Source organism: Nicotiana tabacum, chromosome 19 (assembly GCF_000715075.1).
Source record: "Nicotiana tabacum cultivar K326 chromosome 19, ASM71507v2, whole genome shotgun sequence".
Lineage (NCBI taxonomy): Eukaryota > Viridiplantae > Streptophyta > Magnoliopsida > Solanales > Solanaceae > Nicotiana > Nicotiana tabacum.
Window position 1 is genome coordinate 130,648,114 of NC_134098.1, and position 22,711 is coordinate 130,670,824.

The 22,711-nt window shown below is 43.0% G+C and overlaps 1 protein-coding gene across 1 annotated transcript; it reads left to right on the forward strand.

The window, feature by feature from the left end:
- The first annotated feature begins 1,450 nt into the window (after positions 1–1,450).
- LOC142173721 (toll/interleukin-1 receptor-like protein) lies at positions 1,451–3,457 on the forward strand. The gene is made up of 2 exons (XM_075239355.1): positions 1,451–1,769; positions 3,447–3,457. The coding sequence occupies exons 1-2, from the start codon at positions 1,451–1,453 to the stop codon at positions 3,455–3,457; spliced, it is 330 nt and encodes a 109-aa protein (XP_075095456.1).
- Positions 3,458–22,711: the final 19,254 nt, after the last annotated feature.

Here is a 22,711-nt window from a genome sequence, read left to right on the forward strand (position 1 = left end):
CCGAGGTTTGCCTCTCCATTTTAGTGTAATGTATTGGATGGGGATATGTTATGGCTTATTATGGAATAAAAATAAGTTTATTGTTTGTGATATTTCATCCCTCTTTTTTGGGACAAGCCTTGTAGAATATTAGTATCCATTTTAATTCTATGCATAAAGAAAGGCTACTTTATTTCTCAAAATCCGTATATGTTTATAGCTTTAAGTTGTACGTATTGATATTGCAATTTTGTTACACAGTCAGATCATTTAAAAGGTAATTATATGTATATCTCTATACGATAAACAATAACTTGTAACTTACATCCTTAAAGAGAGCATCAGCATATATATACATGCTTCAAATGATTCCATTTCCACCTCTACTTTTAATTTTTCGGTTCTAGTCCACTTAATAATTGGTACCCCAAATTCTTAAAATATATTCGCCAGTGGATCATTGATTTCATTTCAGCCAGCTATGAACCTTGAATAGTACAAGTAGATTAAAAAAATGTATGAATCCATAAATCACACCCTAATATTTTATAATTTCCAAAAGACTAATGATTAACACTCAAGATTATCTTTTCTATAGTTTAATAATCAAAATCAATTTTAAAGAATGCTTCTATATATCAATCTTTATATTCTAGTTAAATATGATCTCCACTTTATCTTTTGAGATCAATAAGTAGCTAAGGGAAAATAAAACTCCCTTGCTATCATAAACAGGCCTAGACTAGTTTTTCGAATGTATATATCCTCATAATTAATGTTTCCGATCTATTATTCATAGAAGTATATATCAAATAGAAAACTGTAGATAGACTGAAATTAGTTGGTTTTGCAGTGCTAGGTGCTTTTTAGGTGTATCAATTTTATTTATCTATGGTAAAATTTTACAAAAAATTATGATAAAAGCATTTTACTTTTTTAATAGACTTGCACAACGTGAATTCAAATAATTAGTCGGACATGTAAATTTCAAATAACAATTTGTTAAACAAGACATGAGCCAGCCCCAGCTACCAAGATAGCATCAGCGTACAGTTCCGAATAATTCTACGTCCACCTTTAATTATTTGGTTATTGTCCACTTGCATGGTACCTGAATTTCCTAAAATATAACAGTGGGATTATTTGATTCCATCCAGCCCTACCTGGTAAAATTCAAGAATATATTTATCCCATAAAAACAAATAATAATTTATAATTTCCAAAAGAATAAGGCAAGATCATCCCTCAATCTCTAAATTAAACTAGGTAATTATAAAGAAAAGGTTGACAAAAAAAAAAAAAAAACATATCTATGTCACAAGTGGGACAATATTTTTATTCTTTAAGACCCATGTATAATATAAAAATACAAAGGGCACAGAGCTCAGAATTTGTACATTAATTACTTCCATTAACTACCATAGCTAGGGTAAAAGAGCACACATTCCATAGATGAACATAATTTGTTCAAATGGCCACAGAAGAAGCTAATGAGCAATCAATTCCCAACGCTTCATATGATGTTTTTTTGAGTTTCAAAAGTGAAGATACAGGTAAAAATTTCACGGATCACCTCTCCACATCTTTAAACCAAGCCGGATTTCGCACGTTCAAAGGTGGTGATAATGAATCCAGAAGTAGTGAAGAAGCTGATCGTAGCAGTTCAGAGTTTGCTAAAGCAATTCAAGAATCAAAGATTTCTATCATTGTATTCTCACAAAACTATGCATCTTCCAGTTGGTGCCTAGATCAACTTGTCACAATTCTTGAACTTAAAATGAAGTTTGCATGTATGTTTACCCGAAAAATCGGATAACGTTGAATTTAAGTATGGTTCTAAGGGTAAGCAGATTCCTTTGATCTGAATATAACAATACACCTGTTTATGAGATAAAATAGGGAATGATGAAACAAAGATACTTAGTGAGCTTTAGAAAGGTAAACACAATAAATTCTTAACTCCCAGGGGAGATGTCTTCTATTACAATCTATTTTTTCTTTTATAGCCAAGGATCACTACTTTATCATTAGCAGCGTAATGGAATAATATTACTAGTGGAGGACCCATGATGGTGTGTCTCCTCCTTAATTCCCGCCAAGATTCTCTCCTTTAGTGCGGTTGTAACAGCTTTTTGTCTGTGAGCTCGATACAGACTCGAGCTCGGTGTCGGATCGGAACCTTGGCCTTGGTTTCGAGCTTGGTGATCGATGTTCGGGACCAGTACCGGTCGACGTTACCTTGGTCGATTTGGATGCCCCAAGCTCGACGCCCCCGTCTCGGAATTCGATCGGGTTCTCCATGAAGATACCCCTTGACTGAGATGCCATCCTCGATCGATCTTCATGATCGAGGACCGGTTTTAACCGTATACAGATAGCCCCCTCGTTTCTTAGAAAGGAGATGACGAGAAACGATATGATTTCCCTAAGGTTCGACCGAATCAACGATGATATTCTATCGACTTTGATTATGACGTGCGTGATTGCTGTCCCATCGATTTGGTTTTATCGAGGCATTTAATGTGTGTCAGTCGGTGGTCGGCCACCGCCAGAAACGAATCGCCATGCCTTATAAATAGTTTTCCCATATAATGTTTTCTATTTTTGTGCTTCCCCTTTTCTTAAATTCCCTTTGAATATTCTCTACTTCGTTGATATAGCACCGCTTATACCAGAGTTTCGGTGTTGTCCCCTCTTTCACCTTCCTTTGCGACTTTTCTTCTCATATTGATGGCGAAAATTTCAAAAATCGTACCTCACAAGGAGAAAGCTTCCTCCTCACGGCCGTGTGACGATAAGGCGCCGACGGAGCCATCCGTTCAAGATTATATTCCCGGCCCGTGTTTTTTAAAAACTGATTTCAGGGTGGAGAACCCTTCGTCCGTTCCGGGTCGGTGTGAGCACGTATCGATGTATATGTGCTCTATAGCGGAGGTTCACCTTGAGTCCGTCAGAAAAGACTGCGGCTGGGGTTCCGAGGTTGTGTTACAAATCCCATCCTCCGATGAGAGCGTCACTACCTACGTAGAGGGATTTTTAAGCGTTTACACCTATCCCTTTACGTTGGGAGCTGTCGATCCCGTGATTTTTGATTTCTGCAGGCGGTATCAAGTCACCCTCGGCCAAATTCATCCTTCCTTATGGCATATAGTCATCTTATTGCGTTTCTTCTCTACCAAAGCCGGAGGGTTGGATTTTTCTTTGAACCACCTTATACGACTGTATCGGCCTCAGATTTATCGTGGACTAATTAGGCTACATCGTCGAGCATCGAAGGCTTTGATATCGAGCATCGATGAAGATAAGGATCGAGGTTGGATGGGTCGATATATTCGAGTGAAGACTCGTGACCTTATCCTGGAGGAAAAAATGTCGTTTCCTGAGGCATGGAATTTTGACCGTAAGTGATTCTTGTTTGCTTTTCATGTCTTTTTTTGTTTTTGTTAATATTATTTTCTGATGTCCAGCTGCACCTTGAATGCCACAAGCTGTGCCTGATCTCGAGGATTGGATTCGAAAATAAGCCTCGACTTCATCCTATGCCGAGCGCGCTTGGCGTGATTTGGCTAAAGGTAGATGGGAGGCCAAAAATCATGGTGAGGTTTGGTTCCTGTTTCCCTCGAGGTATATTCTGCGTTCATTTCGTTATTGATTTTTCCTTCGTATATAAGTGTAACTAGGGATGCCGTTTTGAGGCCTTCGAGCGGTGATGAAGGAAATAAATCCCCGGTCCTGGAACAGGGAAATGAAAAGAAACGAAGGGTTTCCTCTCGGCCAGAGGACCTTAAGCCCAAAACTCGAAAGGTGAGGAGAAAAACCATTGCCCTTTCGATTGACTCGGTCCAACGGCTGAGGGAGGAAGAAGAAAAAGAAGATAGCTCCTCGGCTTTGGTAGTTCGACCTACGGAGGCAGTCGAGGTTGCTCGAGCTGCTGAGCCGATGGCGGCCATGCCCATCGGGGTTGGTTCCGAAGACCTAAGTCTCGATCGGAGTACTCCGAGTGATTTGCTTGGGGTAATGGCGATGGATCATTCACCTTCTCTTCCATCTTTTTCTGAGGAGACGCTGAAGGAGGCTCGAGAGATGGAGGCTCCCGATATTGGTGCTGGCTCAGGTGCAGCGGATCCTTTTAAGGATTGTTTTACTGGTGTTGATGATAGTTCTGATATCGGTGATGCTTCTCTTTTGTTAGAGGAAGCTCAGCGTTTTATTACTCGGGTAATGATTCTTCCATACTTGGCTTCTTTGTTCTTTTCCACACTTGATGGTTCCGATATCGGTGATCCTTCTTTGTTTTATTGGTGTTGATGACAGTTTCTAACTGTGCAGGCCATCGGTAGGTTTTGAGTTGATCTTAGCCAGTGCGAGGTCGAACTCCGGAAGGTCCTAGGTGAAAGAGATGACCTTCGGCTTCTTTGTAGCAAAAAGGAGGAGGTTATAAAGGATCTTCAAGCGGATTTGGCTAAGGTTCGTGAAGAAAGGGTCGAGCTCGATCAGCAGGTGAGCCTCGTTCTGTTAAAGTATGGATTCGCCTCGACTGTGGAAGTTAACCATTCGTTGTCTCAGTTACAGCAAAAGATCGAGAAGATCGGGCTACTCTGAGAGGAGGTGGATCAAATCCGGGCCGAATGCAACCGGTGGAAGGAGACTATTGACCGTCTGGCAGCGGAGAAAGAAACCATCTTAACAAAGTTATTATCGGCCGACGTTCAGCTTCGAAACTTCAAGCAAAAGGTGTCGGTTCAGGCTAAGAAAATCGATGAGCTTGAGATACGACTTGCTGAGGCTAAGGCGGAGGTTGAGTCGTCGAAAGTTTTGGCGGATAAGTCTATTGTTGTATATCGAGCTGACGCTGAGGCCGCTCAGGTGGAGGCCCGGGAAGCTGCGAAGATTGCCGATGCTCGAGCTCATTAGGTTGCCGAACTTGTTAAGTGTAGATCTCGGAGGCAGACTCTCGAGGAGATACATGCTCGAGGTTTCGACCTTACCGATGAGGTAAGAAAGGCAAAAGAGCTTGAAGCGGAGGCTGAAGCCTTGGCTTCTGATGATGATGACGATGATGGTAGCAAAAGCGGGTCCGAGGGTAGGGAAGACCCCGACCCAGAAGCTTAGAGTCTAACTCTCCATATCTGTAAATTAATTACGTAGGCAATTTTGTATATATAACAAGGTCGATTTTGATCGATCAGATTTGGAGTGACGTTTTGCTTGTTGAGTTGATGATAGTGTGGTGGTTAACGTAAACTCTGAGTAAACGCAGCTTTTTCAATGTTTCAAACTTGATTGGGCCCTCATTCGAACTCAGCAGCCCGTAGGTTTTAACATTCGAACTCGATATAGAAGTAGCCCGTGGGCTTTAATATTCGAGGGTTTATTTCGAACTCGAGATAATGTGGTAGCCCGTAGGCTTAATATTCGAGTGATTATTTCGAACTCGAGAAAATGCGGAAGCCCGTAGGCTTAATATTCGAGTGATTATTTCGAACTCGATGTTGAAGTAGCCCGTAGGCTCGACGGTCGACTGAGTATTTCGAACTCGATATAAGAGTAGCCCGTGGGCTTTAATATTCGAGTGTTTATTTCGAACTCGAGATAATGTGGTAGCCCGTAGGCCTAATATTCGAGTGATTATTTCGAACTTAAGAAAATGTGGAAGCCCGTAGGCTTAATATTCGAGTAATTATTTCGAACTCGATATAGAAGTAGCCCGTGGGCTTAATATTCGAGTGTTTATTTCGAACTCGATATGCCCGCAGGCTGGTTGCATAATAAATCTCAAGTCATTGTACATCTGTATTAGCATCGTTCATTTTGACCATTTTGGCTCTTACAATTTTTCTTCTAAGGGTCGAAAGCCTCGGTTACTGTTTTAAAAGCGCAGCACAATCGATGGTTGCCTCATTAAAAACCTTGCGCAAATACCCATTTGGGAAAAAATCGGTCTAAGAAAAAAAGAGTGCAACACGTGCTTTTGAGTAATAGAATACTTCTGTTCTTTGTTCGAACTTCTGTGCGGGATAGTTGAATGAATATGGGAAAGTTCGGAGTTTAGCAGTAGTACCGTTTTAGATGTGATACATTCCAACTGCTTGATAGCTGTTTGCCGTTTATGATGCCGAGCCTGTACGATCCTTTCCCAAAGTTTTCGAGCACCTGGTATGGTCCTTCCCAATTTGGTCCTAGTTTTCCTTCATTTGGATTCCGAGTATTGATGGTGACTTTCCTTAACACCAAGTCCCCTGGCTTGAAGTGGCAAAGTTTAGTTCTTCGATTGTAATACCTTTCGATTTGTTACTTTTGTGCGGCCAACCGGATGAGGGTAGCTTCTCGTCCTTCGTCCGATAATTCAAGGCTGGTGTTCATGGCCTCGTTATTTGATTCTTCCGTCGTGAATCGAAATCTGGTACTAAGCTCTCCGACTTCGACTGGTATCAATGCCTCAGAGCCATATACTAAGGAGAATGGGGTCGCCCCTGTACTGGATTTCGATGTTGTTCGGTATGCCCAAAGGACTTCGAGCAGGATTTATCTCCATTTTCCCTTAGCGTCGTTCAATCTCTTCTTCAGGTTTTGAAGAATAGTTTTGTTTGTTGATTCGGCTTGTCCGTTTCTGCTTGGGTGGTACGGGGTTGCTAGTATCCTTCTTATTTTGTGGTCTTCGAAGAATTTTGTGATTTTGTTGCCAATGAATTGCTTCCCATTATCACATACTATTTCGGATGGTATCCCGAATCATCAGATGATATGATCCCACAAAAAGTCGATAACCTCTTTTTCTCTTACTTTCTCGAACGCCTGCGCTTCAACCCATTTAGAAAAATAGTCAGTCATAAACAAAATAAATTTGGCTTTACCTGGGGTCTATGGTAGGGGGTCGACGATGTCCATTCCCCATTTCATGAATGGCCATGAGGATAGGACCGAGTGAAGTTGTTCTCCGGGCTGATGGATCATTGGAGCAAACCTTTGACATTTATCGCATTTTCGAACAAATTCTTTTGCGTCTTTGCCCATATCGATCCAATAATACCCTGCTCTGATCACTTTTCGAACTAACATATCGGCACCGGAGTGATTGCCACAGGTGCCCTCGTGTACTTCCCGGAGGATGTAATTGGTATCTCCCGGACCTATGCATACCGCCATCGGTCCATCGAATGTTCTTCGGTATAACGCTCCATCCGCAGTCAAACTAAATCGAGCAGTTTTAGTTCGAAGGGTCATGGATTCTTTGTGGTCAGAAGGGAGCTTTCCGTTTTTAAATATTCAATATACTTGTTTCTCCAATCCCAGGTTAAGCTAGTAGAATTTATTTCGGCGTGCCCTTCTTCGATTACAGATCTTGAAAGTTGAACGACAGTTTCCGAGTTCAAATCATTCACCTCTACCGATGATCCCAAATTAGCAAGCGCATCGGCCTCGTTATTCTGTTCTCGTGGAACATGTCGTAGACTCCATTGTTTGAAATGGTTCAAAGTAATAAGCAGTTTGTCCAAATACCTTTGCATTCTGCCTTCTCGGACTTCGAAGGTTTTGTTTACTTGACTCACCACCAGCAAAGAGTCGCAATTTGCCTCAACGACCTCCGCTCCCAAATTTCTAGCTAGCTCGAGACCTGCAATTATGGCTTCATACTCGGCCTCGTTGTTAGTTAACCTGATAGTTTTAATAGCTTGCCTAATAATGTTACCCGTGGGAGATTTTAAAACTATGCCTAGCCCGGACCCCTTTACGTTCGAAGCTCCATCCGTAAAGAGGATCCATGCCCTCGTCGATAAATTTGATTTTAATAGTAATTCTTTTTCGACTTCAGGTATGAGGGTCGGTATGAAATCGGCCATGAAGTCTGCTAAAATTTGGGACTTGATGGCCGTTCGAGGTTGATATTCGATATCATACCCACTGAGTTCGATGGCCTATTTGGCCAATCGGCCCGATAGTTCAGGCCTATGTAAAATACTACGAAGTGGGCAGGTGGTTAATACGCTTATGGGGTGGCATTGGAAGTACGGTCGTAACTTCCTAGAGGCTCTAATCAGCGCAAGCGCTAATTTTTCCAAGTGCGGATATCTAGTTTCCGCTTCCCCCAAGGTCCGACTTACGTAGTAAACAGGAAATTGCGTACCTTCCTCTTCTCGAACAAGGACATTGCTTATGGCGACTTCTGATACTGCCAAGTACAGGTAAAGTCTTTCGTCGGTTTTTGGAGTGTGCAGCAGTGGTGGGTTCGATAGATATCTTTTCAGTTCTTGTAATGCTAGTTGGCATTCCGGTGTCCAAGCGAAGTCGTTCTTCTTTTTGAGGAGAGAGAAAAATTTATGGCTCCGATCTGATGATCTCGAAATGAATCGGCCTAAGGCTGCTATTCTTCCTGTTAACCTTTGCAGAGCTTTCACGCTGTTCACGATGGTGATGTCTTCAATGGCCTTGATTTTGTCTGGGTTAATCTCGATTCCCCGATTTGACACCATGAAGCCGAGGAACTTACCCGAGCCGACTCCGAAAGCACATTTTTCGGGTTTGAGCCTCATGTTGTATTTCCTCAGAATATCGAATGTTTCCTGCAAATGGGTCAAATGGTCCTCTGCGCGCAGGGACTTGACTAGCATGTCATCAATATAGACTTCCATTGATTTACCTATTTGTTCTTCGAACATTCTATTTACTAGACGTTGATAGGTAGCTCCTGCATTTTTTAGCCCGAAGGGCATTACGTTATAATAATATGTTCCATATCTGGTCACAAACGAAGTCTTTTCCTGGTCTTTCGGGTTCATCTGGATTTGGTTATATCTGGAATAGGCATCGAGAAAAGTGAGGATCTTGTGGCCGGCCGTGGCATCGATCAAGTGATCGATGTTGGGCAGTGGATAAGAATCTTTGGGGCATGCTTTGTTCAAGTCCTTGTAGTCTATACACATTCTAAGTTTATTTCCCTTTTTAGGTACTACGACCACATTGGACAACCATTCGGGATATTTTACCTCTCTAATGGATCCTATTTTGAGCAATTTAGTTACCTCATCTTTTATGAATGCATGCTTCACCTCCGATTGGGGTCTTCTTTTTTGCTTCACCGGTCTGAATCTAGGGGACACACTTAGTCGATGTGTCGTTATGTCCGGCGGGATTCCTGTTATATCTAAATGGGACCAAGCAAAGCAATCGATGTTATCGATAAGAAATTAAATGATTTTCTTCCTGAGTTCGGGGCTCAAACCTCTTCCCAGGTATACCTTTCGTTCGGGCCAGTGTTCGATCAAATTGATTTGCTCCAATTCCTCAATAGTTGATTTGGTGGCATCGGAGTCATCGGGGGTCACGAGGGATTGAGGGATCCACTGATCATTATCTTCTTCGATGCCCTGCTTATCTGGCTAGGTCGAGTTTGATGTCTTTGGTTGCTATTTGGCGTTCCGGTCTTCGACTGTGCCTCCTTTTGAACCCGATCCATTCACCGGCGAAGACGAAGATGTTGGTTTTGCCTCCTCGACGGAGAACATTTCCTTTGCGGCTGGTTGTTCTCCGTACACTATTTTGACACCTGTCGGTGTTGGGAATTTGAGGACCTGGTGTAGGGTCGAAGGTACTGCTCTCATGTTGTGGATCCACGGCCTTCCGAAAAGGGCGTTATATCTCATATCGCCTTCGATCACGTGAAACTTTGTTTCCTGAATTGTTCCGGCGACGTTTATCGGTAGGGTTATCTCGCCTTTGTTGGTTTCGCATGCCATATTGAATCCGTTTAAAACCAAAGTTGCGGACATGACCCAATTTTGTAGGCCGAGCTGTTGTACGACCTTCGATCTGATGATATTGGCCGAGCTACCTGGATCAATTAATACACGCTTAATTTTAATTTTATTCACGAGTACGGATATTACCAGTGCATCGTTATGGGGTTGGATGATTCCCTCTGCGTCTTCATCATTGAACGATAAAGTCCTTGAGGGAGTATAATCTTGAATTCGAGATCTCTTTTCCCTCACAATCGACGTTTTAGCGCGTTTGAGCATAAGTCCCTGAGGGGTATCGACGCCGCCGATGATCATGTGAATGATGTGCTATGGTTCTTCTTCTTCGTTTTGCTTGCCGAAGTCCTTGTTTTTAAAATGGTTCTTCGCCCTATCACTCAAAAATTCCCTAAGGTGCCCTTTGTTGAACAAGCGGGCTACTTCCTCTCTTAATTGTCTGCATTCTTCCGTTTTGTGACCATGGGTGCCATGATACTCGCATATTTGATTGGGATTCCTTTGGGCCGGATCGGTCTACATGGGTCGAGGCCATCTGGTATCTTTGATGCGTCTGATAGCCGATACGATGGCGGATGCATGGATGTTGAAGTTATATTCCGATAATCGAGGAACTTCTATAGGATCGGCATATTTATCAAAGCCTCTCTTGCTCATAAGTCCCCGAGAATTTTGCCCTTGATCGTGCCTGCGGTTATTCCTAACTGTCTCATGTGCCGAACCGTGGTTCATCCGATCTGTGAAGTACGGCTGGTATCGATCTCTGTTTGACCTTTGTTCTCTGTTGGTTTCCTTCAAAATTTTAGTGGTTGCGCGGTTCTGACGCGTGGGTTCATACGGAAATCCCAATTGATCATCCTCGACCCTGATTTTTGATTGATACCGATTGTGTATATCCGCCCAAGTTTATTGCAGGGTATTCGATCAAGCTTTATTTCAGTCGACGTGACACTGTCGAACTCAGTCCGTTCAACCCTTGGGTGAAAGCTTGTACGGCCCAGTCGTCTGTGACTGGTGGCAAATCCATGCGTTCCATTTGAAACCGGGATACGAATTCCCTCAGTATTTCGTCACCCCTTTGTTTTACGTTGAATAGATCCAATTTCCTCGTTGCGACCTTTATGGCACCGGCATGTGCTTTTACGAACGAATCTGCTAACATGGCAAAAGAATCGATAGAATTTGGTGGCAAGTTGTGATACCAGATCATTGCTCCTTTTGCGAGGGTCTCTCCGAACTTTTTCAATAATACGGACTCGATCTCCTCGTCTTCCAAATCGTTGCCTTTGATGTCACATGTATAGGAGGTAAGATGTTCGTTAGGATCGGTCATACCGTTATATTTGGGAATTACGGGCATACGGAACTTTTTTGGGATCGATTTTGGGGCCGTGCTCGATGGAAGAGGCTTTTGTATGAACTTCTTCGAATCCAGCCCTTTCATCATGGGCGGAGCCCCCGGGATCTGATCGATCCTAGCATCATACGTTTCGAATTTTTTGTCATTGGCTTCGACTCGTTTTATGAGTTCCTCGAGCAGTTTAGCAATTTCAGGAGCGGCTCCTGATTCTCGCTCGTTCGATTTCATTGTGTCGGGCTCCGTTCTGGGGGTTACTTCTCGAAGAAGTGGATTGGAGTTTGGATTACTTTGCATATGAGTTTGGCTCTGCAACTGAGCTATCGCTACTTGTTGGGCTTGTAGCATTTCGAAAATCATACGCAAGCTGACCCCGATTTCTCCCGTGCTGTGGGTGTCTCGGGCTATGGGTCGAGCGCCACCCTGAATGCTTCTTTCCTACCCGGAACGCTGATTCGCTTCTAGAGCTATTCGTGAATTGATATCTACTGGTACTTCGACTTGAATTTCGGGTTCCTCGATTCGAGCCTCGTTGTCGTTGTTGGGTAGCCTCTCGGCCATGGGCACCAAGTTGTTGGTTTCATCCTGAAGGCCAGCTTCGAGGTCGATTGGTAGAGCCATTGCTGGTATCAAGTTGCAAGCTGGAGTGTACTGTATATTTGTATCAAATTATCACTTGTTATCCTTAGCCCCACGGTGGGCGCCAAACTGTTTACCCGAAAAATCGGATAACATTGAATTTAAGTATGGTTCTAAGGGTAAGCAGATTCCTTTGATCTGAATATAACAATACACCTGTTTATGAGATAAAATAGGGAATGATGAAACAAAGATACTTAGTGAGCTTTAGAAAGGTAAACACAATGAATTCTTAACTCCCAGGGGAGATGTCTTCTATTACAATCTATTTTTTCCTTTTATAGCCAAGGATCACTACTTTATCATTAGCAGCGTAATGGAATAATATTACTAGTGGAGGACCCATGATGGTGTGTCTCCTCCTTAATTCCCGCCAAGATTCTCTCCTTTAGTGCAGTTGTAACAGTTTTTTGTCTGTGAGCTCGATACAGACTCGAGCTCGGTGTCGGATCGGAACCTTGGCCTTGGTTTCGAGCTTGGTGATCGATGTTCGGGACCAGTACCGGTCGACGTTACCTTGGTCGATTCGGACGCCCCAAGCTCGACGCCCCCGTCTCGGAATTCGATCGGATTCTCCATGAAGATACCCTTGACTGAGATGCCATCCTCGATCAGCCTATCAGATTGCAGATGGCTAAGGAGACTGAGAGTGAGATTTCTTTTCAGGCGGATGCTAATATCGCCAGACGAGTCAAAATGGTTCTTACTCAGGGAGGTCAGGGGTCTGACAAGAGACCTCGTCATTCCGGTGAGTTCAGTGATGCCTCATCTAGAGGCAGGAGTACTTTTGGTGGAGGCGATCCTCCCAGACCGTTTTATTCAGCGCTCCAGGCATCCCACGGTGCCTCAAGTGGTCGTGGTCCTCATATGCATTATTCCGACCAGCTAGCCTACAGTGCACCACCAGCTCCTATTAGTGCACCTCCACTCCAGAGTTATCAGGGTGGTTATTCGAGTCGACATGGTCAATTTGAGGGTCAGCAGTCACAGCAGCCGAGGTTATGTTATACTTGTGGTGATACGAGGCACCTTGCTAGATTTTTCCCTCGGGCAACGGGTAGCTCACAGCATCAGAGTTCTCAGTTTTTTTCTTATATTGTCTCATTCCTATGCCTAATTGCTATGTGGTGTACTAATGTTGTTCAATTTATCGTTCTTATCATGTTTACAGATTTTCTGGTGATAATTGAGTTTTTATTTCAAAGTTGAGATTGATGTTATGGAACCAAATATTGAAGTAAGGTTTGTACTTGTTATTCTCTCTCCCTGTTGTTATTTATGCATTGCATTATGGTAAGAGAGAGTGTTAATGCACGAAGGGTGATGTTGTGCCATATTGTGAGTGTTAATACACAAAGGGTGATGTCGTGCCATATTGTGAGTGTTAATGCACGAAGGGTGATGCCGTGCCATATTGTGAGTGTTAATGCACGAAGGGTGATGTCGTACTGTTTCTATTAATTTTATGGTGAGATTGAGAGTAAAAGCACGAAGGGTGATGTCGTGCATTTTTCCTTACTGTATTCACTATTCATGTTGATTCCTGGTATATTGACTACTCCGGTGATCATTATGTTGTAGTTCTTTATCTTGCATTCCCCTCAGTATGTTCCCCTTCCGACATTTCCTGTTTAGTTCTTCATTTCTGTTATTTGTATATACACTGTAAAATTGTACAGGTTGATTTGTAGGTGCCTTGCCTTAGCCTCGTCACTACTTCATCGAGGTTAGGCTCGACACTTACCAGTGCATGGGGTCGGTTGTACTGATACTGCACTCTGAACTTTCTGTACAGATTTTGATACCGGCTCGGGTTGATCGAGATTTTTGCTATTGGTCCACTGTCCGGAGCCTCAAGGTAGATATGTCGGCGTTCACAGATCTTGAAGTCCTCGTCTATCTTTTCTGCTCTACTGTTTCTTTCATACAGACAGTTGTATTTCTTTCAGACTATTACTTGTAGTAAATTCTAGAATGCTCGTGAGTTGTGACTCCAGATCCGGGTGGCAGTAATTAATACAGATTTATGATATTCTGCACTTATTATATTTCATCTTAGTTAATTATTGTTAATTACTGAATGGGAATAAGGAATTGGTTTAATGATTCTCTAATGTTGGCTTACCTAGCAAGTGAAATATTAGGCGTCATCACGGTCTCGTCGGTGGGATATTTCGGGTCGTGACAGTTGGTATCAGAGAACTAGGTTGCCTAGGTCTCACGATTCACGAGAAATCTTAGTAGAGTCTGGAGGATCGGTACGGAGACGTTTGTGCTTATCTTTCAGAGGCTATGAAGTTTAGGAACAAGTTTCACTTATATTCTTCTTTGTCGTGCAAATTTGGTTTCTCAATACTGATTGAACTCTTCTACTCTTATTCTCTCACAGATGGCGAGAACACGCACCGCTTCCTCAGTTGAGCAGCAGCCAGAGCCTCCACTGACAGCTCCTACGCGGGGCAGAGGTCGAGGCCGAGTCTGTGCCAGAGGCTGAGGCAGGGACAGCGCTCAGCCTAGGGCCCGAGCAGCAGCCCCAGCAGTGGAGCCTCAGATAGAGCTTGACGAGGAGGTTCCATCCCAGAGTGTTCCTACCGGCCAAGCTCAGGTTCCGGGGGAGTTCATTGCCACCCCAGTACTTCAGGACACTTTGGTCCGTTTGGTGGGCATTATGGAGAGTGTGGCCCAGACTGGCGCATTTCCCATGGCACCAGCAGTCTCTCTGGCTGGAGGAGGAGCCCATACTTCCACCACTCCCGCTCCGGAGCAGATAACTCCCCAGTATCAGGCTCCAGCAGCTCATCCAGTCGGATTAGTTCAGACGGTTATTGCGGCACAGGTCGGAGATGGACCAGCTATGTCTTCTGAGGCTTTATGGAGATTGGACAGGTTTACCAAGCTCTTTCCTGTTCACTTCAGTGGTTCTGCTTCAGAGGATCCCCAGGAGTATCTTGACAGCTGCCACGAGGTTCTACGAAACATGGGTATAATGGAGACCAATGGGGTCGATTTTGCTGCATTTCAGATGACTGGTTCCGCCAAGAAATGGTAGAGAGATTTCTTGTTGACCAGACCAGTTGGGTCGCCAGCTCTTACTTGGGATCGGTTCTCTCAGCTCTTCATAGAGAAGTCTCTGCCTATCACATTGAGAGAGGAGCATCGCCGTCAGTTTGAGCGTCTCCAACAGGGTAGTATGACTGTTACTCAGTATGAGACCCGTTTTGTGGATTTGGCCCGTCATGCCATTCTTCTACTTCCCACCGAGAGAGAGAGGGTGAGGAGGTTTATTGATGGACTTGATCAGCCTATTAGATTGTAGATGGCTAAGGAGACTGAGAGTGAGATTTCTTTTCAGGCGGCTGCTAATATCGCCAGACGAGTCGAAATGGTTCTTACTCAGGGAGGTCAGGGGTCTGACAAGAGACCTCGTCATTCCGGTGAGTTCAGTGGTGCCTCATCTAGAGGCAGGAGTACTTTTGGTAGAGGCGATCCTCCCAGGCCGTTTCATTCAGCGCTCCAGGCATCCCACGGTGCCTCAAGTGGTCGTGGCCCTCATATGCATTATTCCGACCAGCTAGCCTACAGTGCACCACCAGCTCTTATTAGTGCACCTCCACTTCAGAGTTATCAGGGTGGTTATTCGGGTCGACATGGTCAATTTGAGGGTCAGCAGTCACAGCAACCGAGGTTATGTTATACTTGTGGTGATACGAGGCAGATTGCTAGATTTTGCCCTCGGGCAACGGGCAGCTCACAGCATCAGAGTTCTCGTGTCATGGTTCCGGCACCAGTTGTTGCACCACCTGCTCAGCCAGCCAGAGGTAGGGGTCAGCACCTAGAGGTAGAGGCCAGACTGTTAGAGGTGGAGGTCAGGCCGTTAGAGGTGGAGACCAGCAAGTTAGAGGCCATCCCAGGGACGTAGTTAAGGGTGGTGGGCCCCAGCCCCGGTGTTATGCTTTCCCAGCCATGCCTGAGGCTGATTCATCTGATGATGTTATCACAGGTATTGTTTCAGTTTGCAGTAGAGATGCTTTAGTTCTATTTGATCCGGGATCTACTTACTCTTATGTGTCATCCTATTTTGCTTCCTATTTGGTTGTGCCCCGTGATTCTTTGAGTGCTCCTGTGTATGTGTCCACACCAGTGGGAGATGCTATTGTTGTAGATCGTGTTTATCGTTCGTGTGTGGTCACCTTTGGGAATCTTGAGACTCGTGTAGATCTTCTACTTCTTGACATGGTTGATTTTGATGTCATACTGGTTATGGATTGACTGTCACCTTATCATGCTATATTAGATTGTCATGCCAAGACACTAACCTTAGCCTTGCAGGGGTTGCTTCGATTAGAGTGGAGAGGGAATCTTGGCCATTCTTCCAGCAAGGTTATCTCTTATATGAAGGCTCGGCATATGGTCGAGAAGGGTTATCTAGCTTATTTGGCTTATGTCCGCGATTCTAGTGCGAAGGTTCCTTCCACAGATTCGGTGCCGGTTGTTCGTGAGTTTCCAGAGGTGTTTCCTGCAGACCTGCCGGGGATGCCACCCGACAGGGATATTGATTTCTGCATTGATTTAGCTCTGGGCACTCAGCCTATTTCCATTCCGCCATATCGCATGGCCCTGCCAAAGTTGAAAGAATTGAAGGAGCAGTTGCAAGATTTGCTTGATAAGGGCTTCATTAGACATAGTATCTCGCCCTGGGGTGCACCCGTGTTGTTTTTGAAGAAGAAAGATGGATCGATGAGGATGTGTATAGATTATCGGCAGTTGAACAAAGTCACTATCAAGAACAAGTATCCATTGCTGAGGATTAATGATTTAATTGATCAGCTTCAGGGTGCCAAGGTGTTTTCAAAGATTGATTTGAGATATGGCTACCATTATTTGAGGATTAAGGCATCCGATGTTCCTAAGACGGCTTTTCGGACTCTGTATGGGCATTCTGAGTTTCTAGTGATGTCATTTGGGCTCACAAATGCTCCAGCAGCATTCATAGATTTGATGAATCGGGTGTTCAAGCCCTACTTGGATTCCTTTGTGGTTGTGTTTATTGATGATATCTTGATCTACTTCCACAGTCGAGAGGAGCATGAGCAGCACCTTCAGATCGTTCTTCAAACTCTGGAAGGCAGCCAGTTATATGCTAAGTTCTCAAAATGCGAGTTTTGGTTGAGTTCAGTTGCTTTCTTGGGTCACGTTGTATCAGCAGAGGGTATTCAGGTAGATCCTAAGAAGATTGAGGCAGTTCAGAACTGTCTTAGATCCGCATCAGCTACAGAGATCCGTAGTTTCCTGGGTTTGGCAGGCTATTACCGTCGATTTGTGGAGGGATTTTCATCCATAGCAGCCCCGTTGACCAGATTGACCCAGAAGGGTGCCCCGTTCAGGTGGTCATATGAGTGTGAAGCGAGCTTTCAGAAGCTTAAGACAGCTTTGACTACGGCACCAGTATTGGTATTACCCACAGGTTCAGGATTTTATACAGTATATTGTGACGCATCTCGTATTGGTCTAGGTGCGGTGTTGATGCAGGGTGGAAAGGTTATTGCGTATGCTTCGCGGCAGCTGAAGGTTTATTAGAAGAATTACCCTGTTCATGATCTAGAGATGGCAGTCATTGTTCACGCGCTGAAGATTTTGAGGCATTATCTTTAGGCGTGCCATGTGAGGTATTCACTGATCATCGGTGCTTGCAGTATTTGTTCAAGCAGAAGGAACTAAATGTGAGGCAAAGGAGGTGGCTGGAGCTATTGAAAGACTATGATATCACTATATTGTACCATCCGGAAAAGGCTAATGTGGTGGCCGATGCATTGAGTATATTCCAGTTGGTGAGAGACCACTAGCATTGGAGGTTCATGCCTTGGCCAACCAGTTCGTGAGGTTAGATGTTTATGAGCCCAGTCGCGTTCTAGCTTGTATAGTTACTCGGTCTTCTTTGTTTGAGTGTATCAGAGATCGGCAGGATGACGATCCTTATTTACTTGTCCTTAGAGACACAGTTCAGCACGGTGGTGCCAAGAAGGTTACTGTTGGAGATGACGGAGTTTTGAGGATGCAGGGTCGTATTTGTGTGCCTAATGTGGATGGACTTCATGAGTTGATCCTTGAGGAGTCCCACAGTTCCCGGTATTCTATTCATCCGGGCGCCGCCAAGATGTATCAGGACTTGATACAGCATTATTGGTAGAGGCGAATAAAGAAGGACATAGTTGCCTATGTAGCTCGGTACCTAAATTGCCAGCATATAACGATGGTGCATTTACAATTGTTAGTATACGTAACTTAAATCTCTAACTCACTGTCTCAGATATTGTACCACCGTGGTGTTTTCTCCACTTTTTTGCCTGGAGAAAGCATACCCAATTGGTTCAGCTACAAATTCATTGATGCAGCAGATGTATATTGCACCCTACCAAATGTTGATAACCATAAAGTAATAAGTGGTTTGAGCATTTTCTTTGGGTACACATGTCCGGAAGCATACACCAACGTTGGATTGTACGACGGACCAGCCATTTGGTTAAGAAATCAGACAAAAGACATAAACTGGGCTCTTTATCCTGCTTGGTTTGGCCTTCCAGAGGATGAAATTAGTGGGATGATGTGGTTAAGTTATTGGAAAGTTGAGACTTTATTTAAACAAGGAGATGTCATTGAGGTTATGGGGTCTCCTCAGTTTGCTGCATTTAAGGAGCTTGGTGTTAAAATCTTTTACCTCGACGAGCAAACACAGAATATTTCTGATTCTAATGTGTGTAAAAGTAGCAACTCATTTGAAGATATTCTGAGGAACCACTTTAGTGATGAAGAACGTACTTACTACATTTGCACTTGAGATTTGCGATTGTCTGTATTTGATTAATCAATGCACTTGAAAAATTCTTGTATGAGATAAGAAGTAGAAGCAAATTCAGAATCTAGAACCAGGTTCAGAATGAGTGTAATATAGATCTTTTTTATTCTTAACTTTCTTACATGGTGTGGTGGTGATTAACACGAAATGATTAATTTATGTTTCTCTAACACAACTGCAATCAAAGTTCCTGGAAAAGGACTCCTAACATCATACATTAATATATTTCTATCGGCATTACCAAGAAATGGTGCAGTAAGATAGCAAGTATCTGAAATTTACAACGGAAATACTCAATAGGAGACACAGAAATAGAGATTGGAACTTGTGTCTTCCGCCTCATCCTTCACTTCCTCCTCCAACTCGCTTTTGTCAACCAATACTAGGACAACAGATTAGTGAACATAAATATAACTCGGACATTTATATTGTACCTAGGTAGTTTCTATACAAAGTTAAAGGCACACTTCAACAACAACAACAACAACAAACACAGTATAATCCCACATAGTGTGGGTCTGGGGAGGGTAACGTATATGCGGCCTTACCCCTAACTTGTTGAGATAGAGAGGCTATCTCCAATAAACCCTCGGCTCATGAAAGCATCACATTAATGAAGAGAAAAATAATAAGCGCAACAACAGGAAACTATGTAAAAGCAGCATAAATAACAATTAGATAATAAGATACCGAAATGACTGAAACAAACATGTAGTCATAGAAATATAATAACAACTAACTCAACATACTTCATCCCTTAGAATTTTTAACTCCATTGAAGCACATCTTTTTCAGCTTAAACAGCAAAAATCTAATTTTGGAAGTGTGAGTGCCAGAGTTTTTGGACTTGGAGTAGTTTCCCAACGAAACAACTGTTTTGCTATGAATGAAAACGTAGATTATGTCGTGTTTTGTATCGCCCCCCTCTAGCATTCTGGTGGTTTGCAATCGGAGATTGTAGGTCAAAACTCCTCTGTGTATACTAATGATCAACTCCCCATTTAGTATGCCAATGGGTTTTACATATGGATTCCAAGGACTAAAAATGTAGGACACAGGATGAAATCTTACATCATCAATGCGGATTGTCCTACTTAGACTCCAGTTGTAGTCGTCTTAGAGCTCCCATATATCTATTGTTGCCTCACCCAAGCTAGAAAATGCAAACTTGAAGAATAACACTTGACCTACCATCTCAAATAGGTGCATATGAGCATGTATACCTCGAGAAAGGTGGCCGCCACATTCTTCGCCTGGATGAGATGTGATATGAAAATTCTCCTTTTCAATGTCAAATACCATTATAGATGTTTTGCTAAGAACATGACAAGTATCACAATCACAACAACAGAATCTGTCAGCCATCCAATATATAGCTTTCTTTGTCCATGTTGGAGATCCCATTGATCTAGGCGCTATATGGGGGACGACATCACAAACCTTTTCCCATCTTGTTTCTGCTTCGATAGGATCCAAATAATCAGATAGCAATAAGCTAAGTCTAAGTATCTTGAATTCTACAAAACGGGGTGATTTTGTATTAACATATATCTAGATGGCATAATATTCCTTGGTCACTGGATGGAAAAAGAGTGTCTAGATTTGACCGAACGGGAGATCAAAGGTAACTAGTTCTTGAATGATAGGGTTTAGGATATAGTAGGAATAATCTTCGATAAAAAAGAGCAAATCATGGTAGGAAAAGAGAAGGTCACTGTGATGACCCAAAAGGTCATCTTATGTTTTACAATTCGAATTTGCACTCTTAAGCATTAAAATTTTTATTTTTTTATCCTCCTCGATTTGTGTGCGCAGTCCGGGCAGGTTTCCGGAAAGCTTCTATGTTGAAAATTGATAGAAATAAGAATTTATGCCTTAAAAGTTGATTTTAGTTGATTTCGGTCAGTATTTTTGATAAACGGGTCCGGATCTATATTTTAACGGTCCCGATGGGTCCTTATCGAATTATGGAACCTGGGTGTATGCCCGAAATCGAATTCGGAGGTCCCTAGCTCAAGTTATGAATTTTTGATAAAAATTAAAAATCTGAAAATTAATTATTTTTAAGAAATGATTGATGTTTGGCATTGCTAGTGCCGAGTCCGTATTCTGGTTCCGGAGCCCGGTACAGGTTCATTATGATATTTAAGACTTGTCTGTGAAATTTGGTGAGAAACGGAGTTGATTTGACGTGATTCGGACGTCCAGCTGAGAAGATATGAATTTTAAAGTGTTCTTGAGAATTTTATTTGATTTGGTGCTAAATTCGTAGTTCTAGGTATTATTTTGGCAATTTGATCGCGCGAGTAAGTTCGTATGATGTTTTTAGACTTGTGTGCATATTTGGTTTGGAGCCCCGAGGGCTCGGGTGAGTTTCTGATAGGCCACGGGATGTTTTGGACTTTGAAATTTTGGTTTTTTCTGTAGAGCCTGGGTTCTGGCATGTCTTTCTTCGCACTCGCGAACGCGAAGAGTAATTGATGAGGCAGGGATTTCTTCTTCGCGAATGCGAAGGCTTGGTCGCGAACGCGAAGCGATGGGGGAGTTAACCCTTCGCGAATGCGACAATCCCATCGCGAATGCGTAGTGTTAGGCACTGGGGAGGTGGAGTCAGCCTTTTCTTCATCGCGAATGCGAACACTGTCTCGCGAACGTGAAGACCAGGGAAGGGTAGCCTATGCAAACGCGAGCACTGTCTCGCGAACGCGAAGGCTTGGCAGCCTATACACTTCGCGAACGCGACAGTGCTCTCGCGAACGCGATGAACACAGTCGTCCAGCACTTAACAGAATCCAAACATGGGATTTAGCCAAAAATTCATTTTTCTCAAAAACCATACGGTGTGAGGCAATTTTTTAAGAGTTATTTCTTCCCCAAAGTGTTGGTAAGTGATTCTAAACCATTTTCTTTCAATTACCCATTACATTTCTTGAATTTTCAACCTAAAATGTAGAGTTTTCATGGTAGAATTAGGGGTTAGGGTAGAAACTAAGGATTTCTGGAATTTGGGGATTTAGACCTCAATTTGAGGTCGGATTCCAAAACCAATTATATATTCAGGCTCGGGGATGAATGGGTAAATGGATTTTGGTCCGAACCTCGGGTTTTGACCAAGCAGGCCCGAGGTCGATTTTTTGACTTTTTGGAGAAAAATTTGAGAAAATTTAACTTACGCAATATAATTGATTCCTTTAGCAATATTTGATATTATTGAGTCATTTTTGAATAGATGTGAGTGATTTGGAGGTGAATTCCAAAGGAAAAGCTGTGATTGAGAGTTAAGTGGCCTTCGGAGCGAGGTAAATGTTGGGTCTAACCCTGACTTGAGGGAATTAGGAACCGTAGATTACTTGCTAAGTGAAATTCATGTGAGCGGCGTATATGTGAGGGGATGAGTACTTATGCACCGCCAATTTACTTGTTTTCCATGTTTCTCAATTTTTTTCTTATATTGTCTCATTCCTATGCCTAATTGCTATGTGGTATACTAGTGTTGTTCAATTTATCGCTCTTATCATGTTTACGGATTTTCTGGTGATAATTGAGTTTTTATTTCAAAGTTGAGATTGATGTTATGGAACAAAATATTGAAGTAAGGTTTGTACTTGTTATTCTCTCTCCCTATTGTTATTTATGCATTGCATTATGGTAAGGGAGAGTGTTAATGAACGAAGGGTGATGCCGTGCTATATTGTGAGTGTTAATGCACGAAGGGTGATGCCGTGCCATATTGTGAGCGTTAATGCACGAAGGGTGATGTCGTGCCATATTGTGAGTGTTAATCACGAAGGGTGATGCCGTGTCATATTGTGAGTGTTAATGCACGAAGGGTGATGCCGTGCCGTTTCTATTAATTTTATGGTGAGATTGAGAGTAAAATCACGAAGGGCAATGTCGTATATTTTTCCTTACTGTATTCACTATTCTTATTGATTCTTGGTATATTGACTACTCCGGTGATCATTCTGTTGTAGTTCTTTATCTTGCATTCCCCTAAGTATGTTCCCCTCCCGACATTTCCTGTTTAGTTTTTCATTTCTGTTATTTCTATATACATTGTTAAATTGTACAGGTTGATTTGTAGGTGCCTTGCCTTAGCCTCGTCACTACTTCATCGAGGTTAGGCTCGAC

Excerpts from the sequence above, each read along its gene's own strand:
- LOC142173721 (XM_075239355.1), top strand. The coding sequence starts at position 1,451 with ATGGCCACAGAAGAAGCTAATGAGCAATCAATTCCCAACGCTTCATAT.